We start from the raw sequence: 23636 nt of genomic DNA on the forward strand, positions 1-23636 counted from the left end.
CTTTGTGGTTTTCTTATGTATTTTGTGGGAAGATAAAATGGGAGGAATCAGTGACCAATAGTGTTTTTTCACTGGTGTGATGTTACCTTTTTTAGTGTTGGGCTCTTTATTGTAAAGCTGTAGTTCTTATATTTTATCTGTATGGTTTTTGAATCTTGATTCAGTTTGATTGCAATTTTCAAGCAGAAAGCATCAGATCTGAAATAGTATTCTGAAATATAAATAAAAATAACAATAGTAATTAAACCTGAAAAGGATATTACCCTGATAAAACATTATTTTTTTAATCTCTACTTTGAACTAATTATTTTTTTTTTGTATGATCAGAAGACCATTAGCTTCACACTAAAGCTCAGACAGTTTTAGATCTGCATTATAGCTTTGGTTTTGTGAGACTTTTCCATGAAGGTACTATCAGAGATCCTACTGCAAAACCAAAACTGTTTATTTTCAAATAATGCTTATTCCCCCCTCATAGTAAATGCTAGTAATTTGTACTCCCATTATTAAGTAAGATGAGGTTATTTTATTTCTGTAAATTTATATATAGCTGAACTGAGACACATACAAAATTGACAAGAATGAAAGAAGGAGAAAGCAAATCTGATAAAAGCAAAGAAAAAGCCTAGGTGAGATAAACAAAGCTGGAAGAGGACAGGATGAAAATGTATTAAGAGAAGAACTGGCTGATTCTGATTTCTGTTTTTAAAGCAACACTCTTATTCCTGTGTTCCCAGTCTGCCTCTTCCAGGATATATGTTCAGAACATCAGCATCTTGACCTCATTTGTAGTTCAAATTTTCTGCACTTCTGACTTCAGGTTTCTGCTAAGTCAAGTGGAGAACCAGAGATTGATTAATGTCACCTGGTGAAATACTTGGTTTAAATGATGTGCCTGCCATAACTTGGAAGTTTGGGTAGCAGAGGACAAGAGGTTCCTGTTCTCCAGGGCAACATTTGTTCATTTTGTGTCTCTGAGATCAGGAACCACATCTCATTTATTGCAGACAAATACTCCTTATAAAGCCCTAATTAATTTCCAAAGGATATTATTCCTGTGGGACAGACATTCTAGGCAAGAAAGTGACTAAAGCAGCAGTTTCTTGGAGCATTTGACCAGTCAATTAAATAGTTGAGTATTTAGTTCTGAACTCTGGAGTGCCTGACCTTGCAACCTTTAATATTTTCTGATTTTTCTCAGAAATAATATGGAAATAAATTCCGCCACAGTAACTGTACTCTTCTGTGGACAGACTCGAGAAAGAATTTCAACTTTTATAGTTTGATTCAAAAAAAAACAGGTGTAGCTGTAATTGGGGGCAGTGCTACATCCATTTTAATTGTGATCAGAAAATCCTGAGACTTGAAAATTCTCTGTTCGACTTCTAATATGTGGTGTGCCATCTAACATTTTTAGAAGCTCCTGTACTCACAGCTTTTTGTTTCATTTGTTTTATTCCCATCAAGTCCTCATCTCAGCCTAGCCATGTTTGTCCTCCTTTTCTGAGTTATCCAAGTGCTTACATGTGAGAGGGCAAAAGCAGCTCTCTTGCTGTGCCCTGTCCCACTATCACCTTCTGGCAGAAGTAATTGGTACTCAGTATTTGCAGGGTCAGTGTGGCAAATGTTTTTATTCTGTGAAACACTGCATACCCTGAACAGTTAGTCAGCAGAAGCTTAAAGATCATGGAAAATGCTTAGTGCAGGTACAGTCAGTGAAGAAGATAGCTGCTGAACTATTAACAAACCTCAAGTGACTTTTTATGGGTTGTATCTTTTTTCAGAGGTTTTCAAATTCAGCAGTTTTGGGGTAAGATTTAATATAGTTAGGAAAAAATTCAAAATACTATGGAGATGGGAGAGCCTGACAGCAGAGTAATTGAAGGACCTGAACAACAGCTGAAGCTTATGTATGAAAAGTCCTTATGACTTTCCTTTTTTGTCCTCTTCTCTCCTTTTTTTCCTAAAGGAATTTTCATTATTGTCTGTTTTGCAATTATTAAAAACTGGTGAAGAAAAAATTTAAAAGAAAAGTTCTGAACTAAAAGGTCTAGTCTTGCATTGCAACATAAAATACAAGTCTATGATAGGCCCAACTGGTAGGATTACTTGCAGTTTTGAGGCATTTTACAGGTCTGCTTTACAAAGGCACTTTACAAATTAGGCTTTCAACACAACGTTAACAAAACTTTATCATTATTCAGACACTAGTGGATGATACCCTGTTTTGGGGGGGAAAAAAGTCAAATTGCAAGTATGTTCTTCAATGAATTTTACAGTGTGGGTATAGCAAATAAAACAGTCTGCATTCCTCGTTCATCTGCGCTTATCAGTACACTTGGGGAAATTCAAAGTTGACTTAAGACCTGTTAAATCACAGCATGAAGCATTTGAAATGTCCTTTAAAATCTAAGCAAGTAGGAAGGAATATTATGTTAATAAAGTGTTAAACAGTTAAAATTGGAGAAGGTCAGGGAATGTCAGAGTTCCGCTGTGGATGTGGCTAAGCAGTTAAAGATAGCATTTGATTATTTTATGATTAAACAAATATTTATTACTGTGTCCTTTATAAAGGTTCAGTATAAGAATTCTTGTGAGAACTCTAGTGGGAAAAATCTGGACCTTGTACAGCTTGTCAGTAGCTGCAGGTGACAGGGTGTGGTTCTCCATATATAAAAGAGATGGAGTGTGCAATGCGAAGTGTAATCACACCAGTTTTGAACTGTTGTGGCCAATAAGTTTACAGTCTTTGCAAGTGTACCGGAAATAATGTGAAGGTGTTGTATATGATCTGAATAGCTGAAATCCTAAATATTTATATAATATATATACCTTTTGTCAAGGTAGCTCTGTAGAACATGAAGAGCAAGATGCGTTTTGCCTCTGTGAACGGGTAACTTAAGCTTCTGCTTTGCTGAAACTCTCTGTATATGTGTTATAGTCTCCAAATGATTATTACAGCTGTTAGCAGTGGGGGTTTTTTGCCTAGAAAGAGGTACACTGGCTGTGGAAATGAGACTAGAATCCTAGGGTATTCACAGGCCACATGCTCCTGCTCCTTGTATGAGGGTTGATGGATAACGGAGCAGCACAGTATCAAGTGGTGTTCGTAGGACACTGATGCCAAACTCTTTTCACAGTAGCCTCTCTGAGTATGTTGTGGTTGTTATAGGCAAACACATGTAGCCTCTGCTATTAAGGTTGATCTGGACATTTTGAAATAAAACTGGAAAGAGGGATAAAACTGTCTATTTGTGTGCAGTGGGAAGTTGGTTGGTTATAATCCTGTACTGCTTTAGCTAAAATAAGATTGAGCTGAAGCTTTTCTGAACATGAAACCGATGGTGGTGCAAATGGTGTCTGTGTCCGTAGAGAAACCATCAGAAGCCCACATAAATCATTTTCTAACCTTCTTAAAGAAGGCAGCAAGTAATTTAACATGGAGTAGTAATTACATAAATATGTAGACTCGATAATGTAGAGTGAAAATTAGGGAAACAATAATTGGGTGGAGGGGAAAGCTTAAAAATAACTAAATAAATTAAACCAGAAACTGGCCTTGAAATTTTAGGATTGAAGTTGACATTTCTGAGCCTTAAATTGATTTTCTAACTCCTTAACATTCTATGATAGTATGATTCTGTGATCAGTACAGTTATAATTGAATGTAAATTACTTTGAAGTAATTCCTTTAAGCGTTAGCATTATAAACAAACAAGTTGGATGTACTTTATGTATGTGTTTAGGAGAATGTATGGGCTTAAGTTCTGGAGATCTGGAGGTCTTTTTACCTTCCCTGTACCTTGGAAAAATGTAATAACTTATTGTAGTCCTGTGCTAAATCAACATCTCTGAGAGGAAAAGACAGTATAGTGAATATTTTGAAGTAAAAAGTGTTACTTTGAATTTTTGCTTCTTGTAAGATCACATTTGCTATGGATACTGTGCTGCCTTTTGAGAACTGCAAATTAAGTAGGATAAAATCCAAGTATTTGGTTACCAAACTCTTGGGCTGGAAGCCCCCTGTGTTTTATTGCCTATATATATATACATACATATATATGTGTGTGTATATATATATATATGAGGTGAGGATATGATTAAATGCAGTGGTCTTCCCTGACTCCTTTTGAAAATGTCACCCTTCAAGGTAGAACAACTGGTAAGCAAAATGCCTGTGAGTGCTTTCACCGGGATAAGAATAGTACTAATAGGTTTGTACTTGCTTCAAGGTGATAATATGATTTCAAATAGTCAGAGAATTCAGAGTTGTTTAAAGTGCACAGGCAAGAAGCTAAAGACCTGGGTTCTTCTGTCATGTGGGAAAAGACTGAGGTTCAGATTTTAAGCCTGCCTTTGGCAGTAATGAACTGAAATGCTTGGGAAAGTGTACAGTAGCATAACAATTAAGATATCTTAAAAGATTGTTGCTTAATATCCTAATATTCCTATTGCACAAAAAAGGAAAAGTAATTTTATCATTTTTTTTCCCAAAGAACTGTTATTGGGCAAACAGGGAAGATACTGTTTTTCTTCCATAGCTGCTCTTTGTCTTATTCTGCAGTCCACCAACATGGTCTTAAGTTCCAGCTTTCTTCTGAGACTGCATAACATACCTCTTACAGGCTTCTGTCCTTGAGCCATTTCAGAATTCTGTACTTACTTTTGTAGATTAATTATGTGTAACAAGAATACTTTTGAGTTCCTAACAGTATTTCTTATTAGTCAACGTGTCTACAGCTCTCATGACAAAATGTTCAGACAAAGTTTATCTACATAAAAGTTTGGAAAATCAAAACAAAGGATTTCAAGCTTAATTCTGAACCACAGATCAATCTAGTGAAAAGGTGTAATTCTCTTTATATCACCACCACCACTGTCCCTGTTCAGTATTCTCAGATGTCCTCCAAAGAGCCCATACTGGTAAAAAAATGAGGATAAAATTAATGGTGAACACCTTTGTGACTGTCATAACTATAAATGAGGATTAGAATGAATAGGGAGAGTAATCTGAAATGCTCCAGGAATGCAAAGAAATTTAAATCTTATTTTGACCTATATATCTCTTCACCTCTGTTTCTTCCTTCCTCCATCTAAAAGGTCCTGTTGTTTAGCCTCTGCTAATTTTGCTTTTAGTAGTGATCATTAAAGACATAAAGATCCCATTTCACCTGCAAGTGACTAGTAAAGGGTCTTAATTATTTTATATTTTCTTGAAGTACTTGTCCTGATTGAGTGTTCGCAGAACTTTTCACTTGTGCTTGATCTCAAATATTCTTTATGTTGCAACAATTTATTTGGAGAAATTGTTTTGAATTTTATTTTTCCCAAATTTTAGCTTGGGTTTTCATTATTTGTATTTTCCCATTTGGGGTTGAGTGGGAATGAAATTTTACACCCAGATGCTTTCTTATTCTGGAAAATTGGCTCTAATTATTCTTGCATTTGTGTGTTGTTTAGTTCCTCCCCAAATAAAAATCTAAATGACAAATAATTTATATGCGGAAATATTGAGGCATGGTTTGGATAGTTCGAAGTAGAATTAAAATATACATCACATACTTAAAATTTAATTTTTGGGCATAGGAAAGGAAATTTACCATGTCTTTTGAAGATATTTTCTGATCTTCTGAAACTACTGAAACTTTTTGTATGAAAGAACATGTTTTAAAATAAATGTAACAATTTATTTTTAGTTCCCAGTGTGTTTATGAGCTAATTTAAAGATCAGATTTCAGTCTTGTCTTAATTTTTTCTTTAAATCCAAGTATTTAAATACTACATCTACAAATACTGTCAGTAAAAATGACCAGCTTTGTAGTATAATGCAGGATAATTCTCAATCATATGATACTGTCAGTTTTCATTTAAAATCAACTTTTTCAAAACTTATTTCTAAATGAACTTAATCAGATTAACTTCATTTAGTCACATCTGTTCATGATTGTTTTCCCTTTTTACTAGCCATACAAATCATGAAATTAAGCTAATTATATACCATTATCAGCTGCAAAGAACTAGTTTCAGTTTTATACCTTTTAATTCCCTGCAGGAGATTAGGGCTTGTTTTTTGTTAATATGTAAAGTGCAGTAACTTAAATGGATTTCCCCACAGTTATTGCCAAAGGGATTAACTAGTTTATTATTGTTTTCACTATTGTAAATTGGTTTTAAAACATTACATTTTATGATGTTTCATTGATGGCAATGCATGTCATGCTGTTGAGAAACATTTGCCAAATAGAACTGCTATATAGAAGTAATTGTCATACAGCTATAAAGCAAAAGAAATAATAATCCTGTCAGAGTATTTATTGATGGTAACATCTAATTTTTATCTTCTCTGCTTCTCCCTCTTTTTTGGGGGGACTTGGGGATACTGCCCTCACACAGGTGATGATGAGCAAAGTGATTGGTTTCATGAAAATGAATCTGGTGGAGCATGTGGAATTACAGGAGTGATTCCATGGTGGGAACAAGAAGACTCCACAGAACTGGAGAGAGAATTGCCTGATCCAGTCTTTGAAAGTATCTTAACTGGTACTTTCCCTCTTATGTCCCGTTCAGGGAGGAGAGGTAAGTAGCCAATCAAGCAAATGCAAGCTGTAGAATCACTTGGGTACAGTAGAAAGATATCCATGGATTATATAAAATATATAAAATGTGGACAAGATCTTGGAGTTACCAATTTGTTTCCTTGAACTATTTAATTTTTAAGGTATAGGGAGAAATAATTCAAAAAACATCAAATATCAGAAAAGTCAGAAAATGTAAAGTAGCTCATTTTGATAGCCTGCTCTTTTATTTGTTGTCCTGATGTTTGCATTGAGAATTATTAAGTGTTATGTAAAGTGAATCTAGGTAATCAATTTTGTTCCTGACTTCGGTGATAATGTATAGAATTCTATAGAAGTTCATTAATTCAAAGGCTGGAAAGACTACTATGACCATCTGCTTTACCTTGCTTTATTGTGTGTAGAAGAGAGGCAAGGATTCCTTTAGAGCAAGAATTGAGATTTTAACTTAGAAAATACCCTTTTTCTTTATTTCTTTAAAACACTTCAGACAACTGTGGATCCAGTGTAACCAATGGTAAGTCCTACCAGCGTTAGATTGCATTTACAGCTAGAAACCCACTCTTGTCTAAAGAAGTTGTCAGATCTCAGCTTGCTGCCAAAGAATGTTGTTATACCTTCCCTCTGCCACAAGGATCTCCTTCCACATTCAAATTCTATGTGAGCAGTGGTCACATCACTTTTAAACTACTCTGCACACTGAATGTATTGAATTCTTTTGTAAGACTTCTTTTTAGATGATTGGAATTGTTTTTGAGGACTTGGTCTCTGCAGATTTGCCAGATTTAATGTTTTATAGTACTAATGAAGTTGTAAGTGATGCAAAAATCACTTTTCTCCTGTAGTTCAGTATGTTCTGCTTATGCAGCTAACTGTGCATGGAACCCAGGATGGCAGTATGAATAACTGCAGAAAGGTTGATTTTCACTACAACTTGTCATTTCTCTCGCTTTTCCCATTCTGTGCTCCTTGTTTCCACCAGTAAAATGTTTGACAATAATAAGTTGGTTTTATTTAACTGGATTCATATTTATAGGTTGGTATGTAATGGTGAATTTTATTGGTTCTGTGGTATAGGAAGTATTCTTAAATCAGTTCATACTTTTTTTCTGTAGGTTTCCAGAGCAGATGTAGTCATCTTCATGGAATGCCAGCAAGAAACATAAAAAAGGCTTCAGGAAACCAGAATGCACTGGTAGGTGTTTTCATTATTGTTAGCTAACATGCACTGTTCTGAGAGGTTTTTTTAAAAAAAACACGTTCCTCTCATGTTTGTTCCCCAGTACTGTAGATAGGTAGTGGAACAGTAAGACTACAGTACCACTGCTGCCTGATAGTGTGTGTTTGCTCTTTTTAAAAAGACCCTGACTCTTTTCACTGCAATTCTCTGTAATAAAATATTTGTCTGTACTCAAATGGCAGAAAGAGTCGGATACTGTTTGTCAGTACATCTTTTGAACTGAGTGAAGGAAAAGATTTTCAGGCAGATGTGTGTGTGTTTAACAGTTTCATTATGTACTTTATGTCTATAGGAAAACAAGTTTCTCTTCTCTTACGATGAAAATCAAACCAAAGATTTTCCGGTAATAAAAAATTTCTAGGATGCTTTGTGGTACAAATCAGATTTGTTTTACATTTTTTCTCCCTAAAACCTGCTTTGAAAAATGTGTCCTTGTTCTCTTTTGTTTGGTTGACATCTGTGTGGTCAAGGGAAGGGAGTTTATTCAAAAAATTTAAAGCAAGTTTGCGATGCACCTGTCATAGGCCTCACACATTTCTTTGGACTGAGCCTCTTCTAAGGCTATAACTACAAATGAGATGTTTGGGGTTTTTACTGCCTTCAACTCTAGGAGCAATAAGTGAAGTAAAAAATTACAGCTCTCCTTGCATTTTTGTACGATCCAGTAATTGTATTTTCCCATAGCTTTTTTTCTAAAATAAGTTTCTAGTGAATTTTTACAGTTTTTTCCTTTAGAGGAAGGCATGAGAAACGAGATTTGACTTTTTAAATTAAAATGTTAAAATGTATTAATTGTAGCACAGTTTATTCCTTTCTTATCAGGATAGTGTTTGGACAAGAAAGAATGTGGGAGTTTCTTTATCAGGTGTGATAAACATGGCCAGTACAATAAATACTACAACATGAATGTTCTTTATTATTTGAGAATGTTACATGTTTTCAAATTTTAGTTTGCCTAAACAGCATAAGGTACTTCTGAGAAATATAAGAGTTATTATATGTGGAGAGAATAGAAAGGAACTTATTGAAATTTAACTCAATTTGCAGAGGGAAGGTTTTTATAATTGAAGTCTCTGTCCAGTAATTGCCATTTGGAGCTGAATAAGATGCTTTAAAACCTTGGCCTGTGATCTCTGTGTTAGTGGTCGTGAATTAGATGAATGCTCTCTAGTTCTTGATTTCCTATCTACCTATTTTTATTTTTGGTTCAGTGCTTGCTTGAGCATATCTGGGATTTGTAGCCCATTTTCTAGGCTTATTGCAATTTCACTCTGGTATTTTATAGGAGCTATTATAACTGATAGGTTAGCTTCATGGTATTGATGATACATGGCTTAACTACCCCAAAACCTGCCTTTTCCTCTAAATTGTAAAAAGGTGATTAAATTTCAATTGATGAAGATATACTGTGAATGCATATATATAATAAAAAATCCTAATGTTTATTTTCTGCTATGCTTTCTAGATTGTCCTTAGGAACCCATTTTGTCTTCCAGTCATGATCTCCCATATATAAAGATGGTATTGTAGTTCCCTATGTACCAAAAATCCAAGCTGATCTACTAAATTACTGATTATTAAATATATCATTTACATAATATTGTAGAAAAAGGTTGGCATGTGAATGTAGCTTCTAAGTCACTATGTTTAGGCAGGAGTGCATATAAAGAATGGATGTGTAGTTAGCTCTGCAGATGCAGTTTTCTGACCTCCTTAATGACTATTTATGTTTGTGGGCACATCTGCTGCATCCGTCTTTGCAAATGTAGCCATATAAACCAGAGCTCTTGTGCTTCCTTTTGTCAGTGATTGCTTCTTAAAGAAAATCTTCTTTAGATACTTCAATCCAATGATAAAAAAAAAAAGTCATTTAATACCTGTGACATCTGATAACACAGAACAAGAAGTAATTACTGCTATTAGATGGTAACAGTGAGGAAGAGCAAGAATGCTTTTAGAAAGATTAATATCCTGCGGAAAGAACACTGCAGACTCGACTTATTGAACAGAATTGTGGTGTGAATTAATTCTAACAGCGAGGAGTCTGATGTCTGTATCGCTGCTTTTCACAGGCTTGAAAGGGAGACAAAGTAAAAAAAAGGAAGTTTCCTATTAGGATACACTGCCTGGAAGACACACATTGTATCTTGTGTTAAGTCTAAGGATGCCTAGTTTGTGTCTGGGGAATGTGAGCATATAGTTAGCTCTTTGCATACAGTCAGTGTGTGCTTAAATATTTTTGAAAAGTTTGGTTGAATGTTCACAATTATAGCAGCTAGCGAAGCCTCAGAGAGATTGCAGGTTTAGGGAAGGGAGAATGAATAGCTGTGACAATACCTTGATATATCATCCTCCTCTTTCAAAAAGTGTTTAATGCCTGACTCTGTGTGTTCTTGTAAGAGAAATGTCAGGCTAAGAGTGTAAATATTACTTGTTACAGACCAGGGAAACAGCCAGCGTGTGTCATTTTCACACCACAGTGGGAGCTGAGGATCTGAGGAAGAAGTCTGCTCTTTATGGACCAGTTAGTGGACTTCAAGTAGCCACGGCTGGTGCTTAGATTCTGTCCAGATGCTCTTCCTGTGTTTCATGGATGAGTTGCTTAATTTGAGTAAACTCATGGGTCTTTCTTTTATCAAGCATTACTGCCCTTGAGTCAAAACACTTTTTCAATGATCATACAACACTGGACAAGAAAGAGAGAAGTAAATACGACCTAGCATGCAAATGCTTTGGAAATCCTTGCCTAATCCAATGTGCAGGTTGAGTGAGTTGTCATACAGCAGATGACAACTGAAAAAACTGAGCAAGAAAATGAAAAAAAAAAAAGAAAACATTCATCCCAACTGGCTTATATCCTTTTGGTTGTCCAGTTCATGTAAGATAGGCACGTTTGTTACGGAATCCATAATTAAATGGTTTGTCAGGTTTTGGGTTGCAATTATAGTGCTGGCTTTTCATGTCTTCATTGCTTTGTTTTGTGGCAGCATTTGTAACTAAATTTTATTTGAAAAGAAGTGGAAAAATGAGGTTTTTCTAATACCATGCCACGTTGATAGTAGTAGCTTTGTAGTTAAAATGAGGAACATGATATATGTGCTTTCATACCATACCAGTATTTAACATACTCTTTTAATAGGGTATATTGCATAAAATCTTACTTTGCGTGGTTGAATTCTGTAGTTATATATGACCTGATCAATAGTCTCAACCCCCACATTGTTTTATGTTAGGCATAGGCAAAAGTTCTACAATTTAAAAGTAATGTTCTATGAGTAAAACACTGATTTCTTAGAAGGAATGCTTTTTTCAGTCTTTTTCTATGCATGTTTATATACTTGCATATCACTTATCTAGTACTGTATCTCTATTCTCTCCAGCCAATTGCTTGTGAAACTTCAATATTTCATAGAATAAAATCTGAAATATAACATTTTGGATGCATTGGAACTGTGAAGGTTCATTTCTATGATGTAGAATACTAAGTGAACTCTTTACCTTAAACGATTAAGGTTTTCATGCTTTTCTCAGATGGATTCCTGGGGAGAGCACAAAGCCTTAATGAAAGAAAATAAGAGTTAATAATTATAGTTAGTGAAAATAGAACATGACTGTTTTTTCCTTCAAAATGTTTGCCCAACTTAGTACTCAATGACTGAAAAATTTCACTTTTGTTCACGACTCCTCCGTACAAAGAAGTGAAAGTTTTAAAAATCAGTGCTGCTGTCTCAGCTGTTCCTTCCGTGGTTCTAGATACAGTCTTTTCCCTGAGACAGGGAGAGATATTGTAGCATTTTGTTTGAGAACTCTTATGTGTCCTCTCTTGCTGCCTTGGTTCCTTGTCTGGGCTGGCAGCTGGTAAGAGATTTCACTGGACTAAAGTGCAAAAAACATGACCAGTAAAAAAGATACTTCTTTTTGACTGTCAATTTTTCCATCCGTCACCTTTGTCATGGGGCTTGGTTTCATGATATTAAAGACAGCCTGTAGTAAGTCTTGCACTCCTAGATTGATTTATTTTTTTCACAGTTGTACTATTGAACTCAACTCTACATAGTCATAATTATTCAAAACGGGCTTAAAGAAAGAAAGCTGCATTTCCAAGACCTGTTATCTGAAGGTATCTAGATATTTCTGTCAAATCTTGTGACTCTTTTCAAAAGTTCGAAGTTAAAAGAGCTTTTCTCAAAAAAAAAAATTGTTGACAGATTACTACTCTATTGACATGAGGAGAAAAGATGCATTAAACACTCTTGCTTTTTAAAACTGTTTCCAAAATGTAAAAGCAAATCAAACATTTCTGCTTCTAGGTTCTTTCCAAGAGCCAGGTACGTTCAGGAGCTTTTTTCTTGTCAAAATATTTTGGAGATTGAGTGAACTGTTAATATGTAAAAAATATTGATCCAAGGAATGTTTCCTTAAAGAGTATTTTGGGCATTGTTTTTACAATTTTGGTCAGAAGCCTCTTCATAGATGCTCTACAACTTTTAGAAAAACACTGCTTCTTAAGTTAAAGTGTATTTGGTGTTGTGAAGAATTTTTTTACATTGGATGAGTGATATACAGTCAGATAAAACAATTCAGTATCACTAAAGTGCCTGAAAGAACTTTTCTGTGGTGACATTTTGAAACCTTATGCTGCTAAACCTGCAGATGAATTTTCCTTTAAGGCAGTAGAAAAGTAGGGGAATTTTTTTTTGTAATGGGGTTTTTTTTAAGATTTCCTGTCATCAGAAATATTTTCAACTATTAAAAGTATTTCTCAGTGTTCTTTTCCTTTTTTTTCTTGTTTGTAATTGTTTTAAATTGATATCTGCTTATATAAAATGTGGTGAATAAGTCGTGCTCTTTTAATCGTCTTCTTAGTTAACTCAGTACCTTAGTTTTACATCATGAAGAGAGAAAAATTCCTTGAGAGTGGGTGTTTTTCTGCACTCATGTACTTCCTGCAGATATGTTTTTTCAGGCAGAAGAATTCAGGTTGTTAGCAGAGGAGATGCTCCTGCTATGGCAGTTTAAGCCCCACCTTTGATTCTTCCAGTGTTCATTTACTATTGACAGAAATGCTACAATTTTCCTGAGGAATGAGTCAAATGGCACACTTCTAGATTTCAAAACTTGGGTACATAGAAATAATTATATTTTATGAGAAAACAGTGGTTCCACAACTAGTGGAAGGTATCCCTTCCTGTGGCAGGGGACTGGGAACTAACAAACTTTAAGGTTCCTTCAAATCCAAACCATTCTATGAACAAAAGGGGAAAAAGAAGCTTCAGTTGGATTTCAAAACCCCATTATAAACAATGTAGGTTTCAAAAATGAAATATAAATATTGGCGATGATGTTGAAGTATCTGTGATGTTCTTAACTTCATGTACTTTTTGAGGAACTACTCACTGTTCTTACACCTTTTTAATCATCACTATGTATTCTGCATAGTAAGAGCTTCTTTCTTCCACAAAGTATTTTCAAGTGCATTTTTGGTAAGTCTTTCCCTTATACTGATGCAAGCCTAACATAACTTCCACCTGCAATGGCAAGCACTTGATGGAAGAGTGAAGCTGCTTAGTGACTTTTGAAATAACTTAGCATACTTATCAAAAAAATCATAATTTTACCTGTGTCACGTTTCATGGTAGGTCAGTATTTCTCAAAGGGGTTCTCATCACTAGTAGTACCAACGGTGGTACCTCTACATAAGGCACAGTTGGTTTGTATTGCGATTGTTAAAGGCAGGGCACTAGAATTAATAGATTAGATTTGTCAGTATAGATGTCATTTTGTTATGAAGGGGTTTGATTTCTACCCATCATTTATGAGATGCGAATGGTTTAATAAAGTCTGCCTTACAACCTGTGTTTGCTTTGACTGGCAGTGATTTTTGTGTCACCTGAAATTGTCTAATGAAAGTCTTTGGTCATCAAACCAGTAAACAGGCACAAATAATACCACAACATTTCTGTCTCATTTGAAGCTGCAGTTCATTAGCCAAGTAGGAGTTACAAGTAACTCGAATAATAGATGTTTAGATTACATGAAATCTAAGTTTGCTCAGTTTTGTTATTGGTTCCATTACATAAGTGTAAAAACCCTCTGCCGTAATTAAAATAGAGAGATCTTCAACTGGTTTGTAATAGTTGTAAAGGCACTTACTGGTGAAGGTGAGCATATGTGGTTTTTATTCTTTCTTCTGTACTACCTATCTTGTAAATTAGAGTGTAGAATCCTGGTTTCATTCTTACAAAATCTGTGACTATCAAGAAAAAAATAGTTTGAATGTATCAGGAGATTAACATCTCTTAGAGATAACAATTGTACTTTATCAGCAAAATGAAGATATCTTGTAGGTGTAATGACTAAGAGAGGCCCTGTGCCACAAAACTTGCAGTGGTTTTTCTTGAGATAGTTTGCCTGCTGTGACGATCAAAACATACCCTTAAAATATAGCAGATTAACTTCTGTCTAGCTAAAGTGAATGTGGTGACTTAGCCTCTTCTTGGGCTTTCAAGTATAGTGTCAAAACCAGCATCCCACTTCAGCGAAATAGTTTCCCTCCAGCACTAGTCTTAGAAATGCCAAATGTGCTGCTTAGTTTTTTAAATGCATCTTGTGGTTTATTCATGGTGACAAGTGCTGTGAACTGTTAGTCTAAGCAGTATTCCTTGTAATTCACCTCAACCCAACCGCTCAAGTGATAGTCATCTACAATTTCACTTAAGTTGATTTTAAATGAGGACAAATAATGTTATGATATCTCTCATTTTTCAGTTAGTGTCTGCCTTGAAAACATATTTAATACAGTTTCATAGCAGTCTTTACAGATAATAATGATTTTTAAAACCTCTGACCTCAAAATATGAGGCAGCATAATTATTCCTCTTGTGTTCTGCTGCTTATCAAAAAAAAATCCCACTTTCTAGTGCGTGACTGAATGAAATGTTTCTTCTACTGACATTTTGGATTTGCTTTTTTTGACTTCCCAAGTCCCTATTGGTTCTTTGATGTTTTATGTTTCAGTGCAATTCTAACAGAATTTGTCTTTAAATGTACCTTTTCTTAGTACCTTTTCTGCAAAAATTTCACTCAGTTATGTCTCTTTTATAAATTTCTTAATGCCTCAATGGCAGTGTTTCGAAGAATTGATGAAGAGCAATACAAGAACAGCATCTTGTATCCAGAGTCAAGTTAGGGGTTGTATTTCCTTGTATTGAGGAAATACAAGGGGGAGTTGATCGTTTAATGCTGAGAACAGACAGAAAAACACGTGCAGTAGGGAAGGAACACTTGCAGAGATACTGTGGCTTGCCTTATGAGCAACATCTCATTTATGCTGTAACAACATCATAAATGTCAAGTAAATCATGACAGTGATTTCAGCTGGCACATTGTTTAGCATTTTTTAACTGAAAGCAAGTACAAGATCAGATACAGCTCCTAAACAGTTGAAAGTTTCTTGCTAATTCAAAGCATAGTAACTCATTCACATACATAGGTTTTCCACTCCATAGAAAACTTCTGTCTTTCTGCCTTTAATAGGTGGTATGGGAGAATGAGGGCTACAGATAGACAGAACAACTTGAAAATAGTCTCTCTGTTTTTTTCAGCTGCATTTCATATGGTGACCATGTATAGGGAAAACTGGCACTTTAGATTCTAATAGGAGTACTCTTATCTCTAGACTGATCTATTAAGTGACCTTCTAGATTTGTTGGAAGATAGAATCACTGTTCATAGTCAGATGTGCTCTTTGTTTTGTTCACTAGTTCTGTTGTAGCATTACTTTATGTAATACATATTGAAAAAATTCTTGTGTGATATTACCTTAAGAGAGTGCGGAGAGAAAGACTCCAAGCCAATTTAGTGTATAAGAAGATAAAGAGAGCAGGTCCTTTAATTAGGCCTGAGGCCAGAGGAATACACATGACAATGGTTTTATGATTTTTATAATAAGGTCCATCCAATCCCAGATTTGTCCACCCCCAGTTCTGCCCCCTGACATGCCCTTTCGGGAACTGGATTTGGAGGTCTTTGGGACCCGTTCTTCCTCATCTTCATCTTCTTCACAGCACACACAGTCCTTGGAGCTTCTCCAATGTTCTGGGCTTGAAGGTCACTGTTGTCTGTGTGATATCTTCTGGTCTGGGCTTTTCTACAATTCTGCCTTGAAAAGAAGACTAAACACACTAACGGAATTTAGAGGGATTGATATGGAATGGAATAATAAGGTTGGGTATGTGTAAACATGCTACAGGGTAAGGGTTATAATACAACTATGTTAAAATCTACATTCACTACCCGACTACTTCTGAAAACTACAAAAGCTAAAAATCCAAAAAGCTCTGAGGCATCAGTGAAAAGTGATCAATATAATTTAGCATCTTATTTTTCAAATCGTTACTGTAAGGCAGTGATAGGGAATCAACATATTTTAATCTTGTTTGATTTATAACAAAAGCAAAAATGCAAACTCCTATTTAATATGTTGTGAGTTTTTTATAAATACAATCCGAGTTCATATGGCTCATATCCAAGAGTTAGAGGTAGCTGTAAAAATAGTGAATTAAACTGGATCTTTTTTGTTCTCTCCAGCAATTCATCATGGAAATACATATATCAAATTACTTCAAAACAGAGGACAGAAAATAAAGTAGGAAACATACATGACGCATTGTGTTGAAGTTGTTCTACTTCTTTTCCAAAGTGAGAAAGAATATGGGAATGGAGAGGTCCTCCTTTGCCATTCTCTCTGATTGCTGTGACTTCAGTAAGTCAGATGTAAAGACAGTGTTCTTTAGGCTGTTAAATATATAGTCATAAAGGAGTGGAGCAAACCACATTTGTAGTCTAACCTACTTGTGACTTAGCGGGAAAATTACTTGTTTGCTACTATTTTGCTTCTTGAAATAAGAAAATCAAACATGTGTTGACAGTGTACTTTAAAGAAGAAAAAAAGGTACTCAAAACTTCTCAGGGACTGCCTCTTCTGATAGTTGTCTGATAGTTCTTATAGTGGTATTTACAGCAAGGAAGCACGTAACTGAATGCAGAAGCTTTTCTTTACAGAAATGTAAGTTTTGTTTAATGTGTTTCTGCAAGTCATTCATTTTGAAGATCTCTTAGAAGTGAATGCTTTCTTGATTATGTTTATGCAGTATCAGAGGCAGCAGTGCTTACTTTAAATAAATGGAAATAATCAATCCTAGAATGGAAAAGTCATTCCCTGAAGATAATCAGAGAAAATTAATAAGGCTGTGAGTTATGAGGTGAGTCAGAGGAAAACTTAAAGCTCCTCTCTTTAGTGGTCTCCTGATGTTTTGGGAAAACCCTACATAAAATGTTGGTATGATGTTTTCAAAAGCATAATGATCTTTCTTTTGCGTGTTCTTAAACCATTTGTGCAGTTACCATATTACACATCATATATAGGGATAAGGAGGACTACAAGAAAAGATTTATTAACATCAGCACTTCCAGGTGGAGTGGTTCAGGAGTGTATTGGTCCTTGCCTATTAGTTACTGTCCCTTCAGCTGGGACATGGCAGCTGCTTTTTTAGCTTCTTTTCAAAGCAGAGTGTAACCATTGTAACTAATCAAGTGAACCCTTCAATTCCAACAGTTTTGATAGCTGCTCAAAATCTGTTCCACTCTGCCCCTTGCAATGTGACTCACCAAACTCTTACTTGCTTCTGACCAGATTTTTGCTGTGGATAGTTTTTCCTTTTCCTGCTACTAACTTTAGATAGCCCCTTGTTTGACAGCTGATTTTAAAACCTGCATTCACAAGTATGAGACTGATTTTAAAGGTCCAGGAAGAAGCTTGTCCTCAGTTCAGAGAAGTGAAAATTGTTTATTTAGGCAGTAATTTTTCCTTACTGCCACCTGATGGGAATACTCTGTTGTAATTCTCCAGCTACAGACACTTGTGAAATTTCACTTTAAAGAGCATTACATAAAATGCATCCTGTTTCCCTTTCTTCCTGACCCCTTTCCATTGGATTGCTCAGGTTTAAAGCCTAATTTTACAGAGACCTAAGCAGATACAGTAGGTTTACAATAGGTCACATTTATATTTTCTGTAAAGTAGGGTCAAACTAGGAAAAAAAACTTTTTCCAGTTTTCTGTCACACTGTTATGCTATGAAAAAGAAAGCATGTGTATAGCATTGAGGTTTTGTTGCCATACTGCTTTTCTCTTTTGTTTGTGTTTCGTAAAAATTGGAAGTCTAATTGTTGGTGTAGGTCTAAGGCAATTTAAGACTATTTGCAGTACCTAAAAGAACTTTAAGAAAATTGCCTGTTAGAAGTTACCCTAAGCTCGCTTTCCCCATGCAGTAAAATATAGCATTTAAGCAAAAGATAGGAAATTACTGCATAAAAATGAGGGAGGAGGCATAAATATTATAACATACATTGTTTTGCCTTGTTCAGGAGAACAGACAGAACATTTAACTATATTTTGTCGGGTTATTAATAATAAATATTACATATAATTTGACTATTACAAAGTTTAAAAACTCTGAAGCATTTATTGAGGTTTTCTTTGAACACAAAGCGATATCTTTATAAAATTATTTTCCCTATATCAGTGATGCATATGCATGTTTTCTTTCAGGTTTAACTTGGGGGGTTTTTCTTTCACAAAAACAACTTCATTTACATAGGATGTTTTAGTGAATCTTATATTAAATATTACTAGAATGTGGAAAATGTTTTTAAAATATTTGGGGGTTGATGGATTGGTACTCTTCAAAGGGAAACAAAACACTAAATATTTCTAATCCTGCATTATTTACCGCATGGGTGGTTAAATGCTACTTTAGGCCCCATAAAATTAAAAGGGAGAAATCTGCCAACTGTAGCAGGAATTGGATTTAGGAAGAGTGGTACAGAGCCAAAATATTGCTACAGAATTAAATGTCAAAAATCTTCTTTAATAGTAGATATATAGTTCACAGTGTCTGGTTATGATTAATACATTTAATCTAAATCACTGAAAGTTGCTCTCTCCTTTTCCATAAAATACAATAGGACACAAATCAGTTTTACTGTAGGTGGATAACAATTGGAAAATAATGCATCTTCCCGCCCAATAAATTGTCAGTTATACCTTTTAACTAAAATCGATTCATCTTTCCAAAATTTATTACAATTTCTAATAATAAATCTTTTCAAATGTTTATTCATTTGCTTTTTGATACATTTGTGCCACTTTTGCTATGGTCTAATGTTTTTTCTTTTGATTCATTGTAAATTAGAAAATCTATTTTGAGTCAATTTTCTAGTTAAGAAGTTAAAATCTATAACCTAGCCATTTTTTCATAGTCTCCTTTGCACATTTTAATACCCTTGAACTTAGATACAATCCAGTAAATTCTGATCAGAAGGTGATTAAAAGACTTTTCACTGCAACTTCTTGACTGAGGGCCAGATTCATGAAACAAGTACTTATGAGATTGTTAACTGGTTTTCTCCTGCACATCTCCCTGAATCAAAGAGGAAGATTGAAACAATTATAGCAGATGAACAGATACATAGGTTTTGGTCAAAGATTTTTAGTATGGGCAGTCAAGATTGCCCTTGTGAATTAAAACCCCACGGTGACCAAAGGGAGTATGACAGAAGCCTCCTTTTGTTGTCCCTTTGTTAGCAGCAAGACAATGATAGTACTGATGATCACCAAAGCATACTATGTCACATTATTTGTGGCTTCTCTAATTATCCAATGCTAACCTCTTCAAGTGGGCTCATCTGCCATGTAACATTCTTTGAAGTAGCACTTTTTTAAGAGGAAAATATTTTAGAAGAAATTTTTCATCACTTTCTCTAATGATTGATCTTCTAATCTGTGTTGTGAAATTGTGTTCACTGTTCAGCAGTTTCCTGTTCTGTATATAATAAAAGATGTCAGAGAGGGATAGTCTTATTTTTTTAAAAATCTCCCACTGAGGGTATTTCCTGTTCTGATCCAGTTAAAAAATATGATCTTAGTCAGTTTCCCAACAAGAATTATGTATGAGAAGGTTAATCTGGTCTGCAGCGGTTTCAAACTTCTTAAGACAAAAATGTGTTTTGTTTATAATATAAATGTCAACATTGGCAGAATAGAGGAAGAGGGCTAGAAAATGTTTCAAACATAACCACAAAGAAAATTGCATTCTTAATTTGAACTTGATCTACAGTATCACATATTGGCAAATTTGTGTAGCTGAAAGCATCTTGGGCTTTAAAGTGATTGATTTCAGAGTTAAAAAAATCATTTGTGTGGATGGATCGGAATTCATTAATTTTACTAATTACACAGTGAAGAAAACAGATGTTTTCTTAGTCAAAGATCAGGCTTTAATTACAGGTCTTACCTGCTCATCTAAAAATAGTGTCAATATGTTCATGTCTCTCAAAGTTAATTTCTAATTTTTGTATGGAAGTGTAATTCTGTTACACATTTTAAGCCTTACTCTAATAATGTACAAATACAAATCTGATACTCAGAGCACTTAATGAGTACTGTGGAGTCGTAATGCATGTATTTAGAAAATTTTTCAAGAGTAAGTTGGGTAAAAATCACCTCTTTAAAATGTCAAAATCAGTACTACCCAGTGCTACTCTATTTCTAGTTGTAATAATGTATAGCAAAAATAGTCAAAACCATTTGCAACGAAGCTGAGTTTCCAGCAATGATATAAATCTGGGTAGCCTCCCCTTAGGACTCTTATTCTGAGATATATAGCCAGTGGGACTGCAGCCTTCATGAGAAAGGCAGAGTAAGCTGCCATAGTATTAGAGGACCATCCTAACAGGTATTGTGTGTGCTTGTTTTGTGCTTTTTAGCAAATCACTGTAAATGTTGTCTGTTTTAATTGCTTTAAATATGTATTTGTCACTGTCACGGGGCAGTGGAGATGACCTAACTAGTACTAATAATTGACAATATCCAGAAAGACATTACCTTTGGAAGGAGCATTTACAACCAACAGCCTGAAGATGCATGATCCATAGAAAGAGTAACTGTTTTTCCCACATTCTTCTGTGCTTGGAAGATGGGCATGAGGAAAGGAGGTAGCAAAGAAAGCATCAGTAAGTGTAGCTGGTGTGTAATGAATATTTAATGGAGTAAACTGATGCAAGGCTGTAAATTAACTCAGAAATGTAACAATTGTCATATTAGAAAAATGTAATAATTTTAACTTTGTGTAAATAAATTCTTTGTAACTTCAAAACATAATTTTCTCAGTACTTCATTGTACTGTGCTTTCTGAGACTTTACTGTTGCCAGGATGCTTTATTTCTTTCAGGAAGTGCATTTGTTGCATGAACAAATGTCTGTTCAGTGGAAATGTGTTTTCTTCAAAATTAGAACAGTGAGGACAACTTCTAAAAAAAAAAAAAGTGTGTACTGTAAAGCAAGACAAAATGACAAAACAAGCAGAATCAATATACCCCATTAGTAACAAACTTCAGTGTTGTTCAGATGTTCCTTTACAGTCTTGTACTTTCTAAAAAGCAGTCTGCTTGGGTGTTTTTTCAGGGTTTTGGTCAGGGGAATTATTTTGGGATTTTTTTTGTGGAGGGAGGTTTGTACCTCATATGCTTATTCCAAGGGAGATACTACTTCAGGCGGTATGATCAGAGTTCTTGAACAATCTTAGAGTGCAACAGACCCAAAATCCCTCAGGAACATGGAAAACATCAGTATGACTACCTGCTTTTTAGTTATGATGATATATTGAGAGCTTGTGGGACCTTGGAGAAATAGGTCCTTAATTACTTAGTGATCTTTTAATGTTAGGTTAATAGATATGGAACGGCTGTATTGTGTTATATTGCATCCATTATGTCTGTAGTCTGCTAGTTTACCATGTAGTGGTGATTACAGTAGCAACTATTTTTAAAGATAGCCTTCAGTAAAATGCTGAATTATCCAGGATTGCAAAATTATCCAGGATTATTGAAAACTCTGTTACTGGTTCTTTGAGAGAAATTGTTGACCTTTCAGCTAATGTTATTATGTGGGGTTTTCTGTTGAGAAACTTTGGATTTCTTTTGGGTGTGTTTCTTCTACAGTTTTTCCATTAAATTAGTAAAGCAAAGAAACTTAATCTCGAAATAATTGAAATGGGAACATTGCAATGTGAAGAATGTGTTTGAATGAATAGCTCTCAGTACTCATAGCAAACTATTTATATTTATACTAAATGCTTTTATACCATTTGCTTTTCTGTTTTGCCTTTGTCGCCATGAAGATCAACTGTAGGAGTATTATTCTTGAAAGGAGATTAATTCTTGCCTCCTGTACATAGCAGTGTTTAGGGAACAGGTGAATGTTTAGACACTCTTACTTTGGAAGGTAGATGGTATCCTTGAGGTATTGTCCGCTGTCTATGGCTTTCAAAGTGTGTTACCAAGCACAACTATTTCTTATGCCTTTAGAGGAAAATAAACAGGCTCTTGTGTTTACCCTAACCTAAAGGGAGGCAGAAAACTGCCTGGAGATTCAGGTACGTCTGGTGTCCCCTTTATTTTTGCTGTCTTGCTGGAGGAGCTGAAAGTGGCCAGCCGTGCTGTCAGCCCACACGTAGCCCAGAGGTCGCAAATGGCCTTGACTTGCGCAAAATAGATTATTCCAGTAGGGTGACAGAGCTGGTTGGCCGTTAAGAGAGCTAATCAAAGCAGACACAAGCCCAAGTATAATACTGGTTATTAGAAACTCTGCTGGCATCAGACTAATTAAATGTAAACACCTAAAGCATTCATTTATTTCTTTATCAAAATTATCAAACTGGTGAAGTACCCACAGCTGGGGAGAGGTGGGACTTTTTGACCTCACTTAGCCTTTCTAGTATAACTAAGAGGATTTGTCTTGGCAGCCCCCTCTCCAAGGGGAGATCATCAAAACCATTAATGATCTATCCTTTGGCAAAATGCCTGGCACAAATTCTCTCAGAGCAGACTTTTTAATGCTTTGTGCACTTCCTTAGCGCACACATCTTCTGACTGAGCATTCGGAAGAAGCTGGTGGTGCTTGTCTAGTTTTGTGCATCATTCTTCCTGAAGTTTTCATGGCTGTGTGCTTTTTAAAGACAAGTCTTCTTGATCCTTCTGTCCAACATTGTTTAGGATGTCATGTGACCTGACAAAAAACTGTCATTTGTTGTTTGAACAGTAGCACTTATACACTTTAGAACTTGTCTACGAAGAACTGGAGAAAGCTGGTAAATCCATGATCCCCTGTAGGAATTTAAGGGGGAGTGAAGTCTCTCTAACTATAAGCAATCAGGTTCAGGATCACTTGATGAACCTGAATAGCCACAAGTCTATGTGACCTGATGACATATATCCCAGGGTCCAGAGAGAACTGACTGATGTTGTTGCCAAGCCACTCTCCATCATATTTGAAAAGTCATGGCTATAATGCCAAGTCCCCTGTGACTGGAAAAAGGGAAACATCATTGCTGTTATTGAAAAGGGGAGAAAGGAAGATCTGGGGAATTACAGACTGGTGAGTTCACCTCTGTGCCTGGGAGGATCATGGAGAAGATCCTCCTAGAAGATACGCTAAGGCACATAAAAGAAAAGGAGGTGATCTGAGGTAGCCAGCATGGCTTTACTAGGGGCAAATTGTGCCTGACCAATCTGGTGACCTTCTATGATGGAGTAACAGCAACAGTCAACAAGGGAAGACCTACAGATGTCATCTATCTAGACTTCTTTAAGGCCTTCGATACGGTCCAACATGACATCCTAATCTCCAAATTGGGGTCACAGGGATTTGATGGATAGACTATTCAGTGGATAAGGAATTGGCTGGATGTCTATGTGGAGGCC

At 35.4% G+C, this 23636-nt stretch overlaps 1 protein-coding gene across 1 annotated transcript in view; it reads left to right on the top strand.

Moving 5' to 3' along the window:
- GPATCH2 (G-patch domain containing 2) overlaps nucleotides 1-23636 on the top strand; it is a 124400-nt gene that overhangs the window by 16633 nt on the left and 84131 nt on the right. The window contains exons 4-5 of the mRNA XM_032683511.1: nucleotides 6394-6576; nucleotides 7691-7770. Coding sequence (XP_032539402.1) covers nucleotides 6394-6576; nucleotides 7691-7770 — 263 coding nt within the window. The remainder of the gene's footprint in view (nucleotides 1-6393; nucleotides 6577-7690; nucleotides 7771-23636) is intronic.

The sequence above is a fragment of the Chiroxiphia lanceolata genome, chromosome 3 (assembly GCF_009829145.1).
Source record: "Chiroxiphia lanceolata isolate bChiLan1 chromosome 3, bChiLan1.pri, whole genome shotgun sequence".
Taxonomy (NCBI): domain Eukaryota; kingdom Metazoa; phylum Chordata; class Aves; order Passeriformes; family Pipridae; genus Chiroxiphia; species Chiroxiphia lanceolata.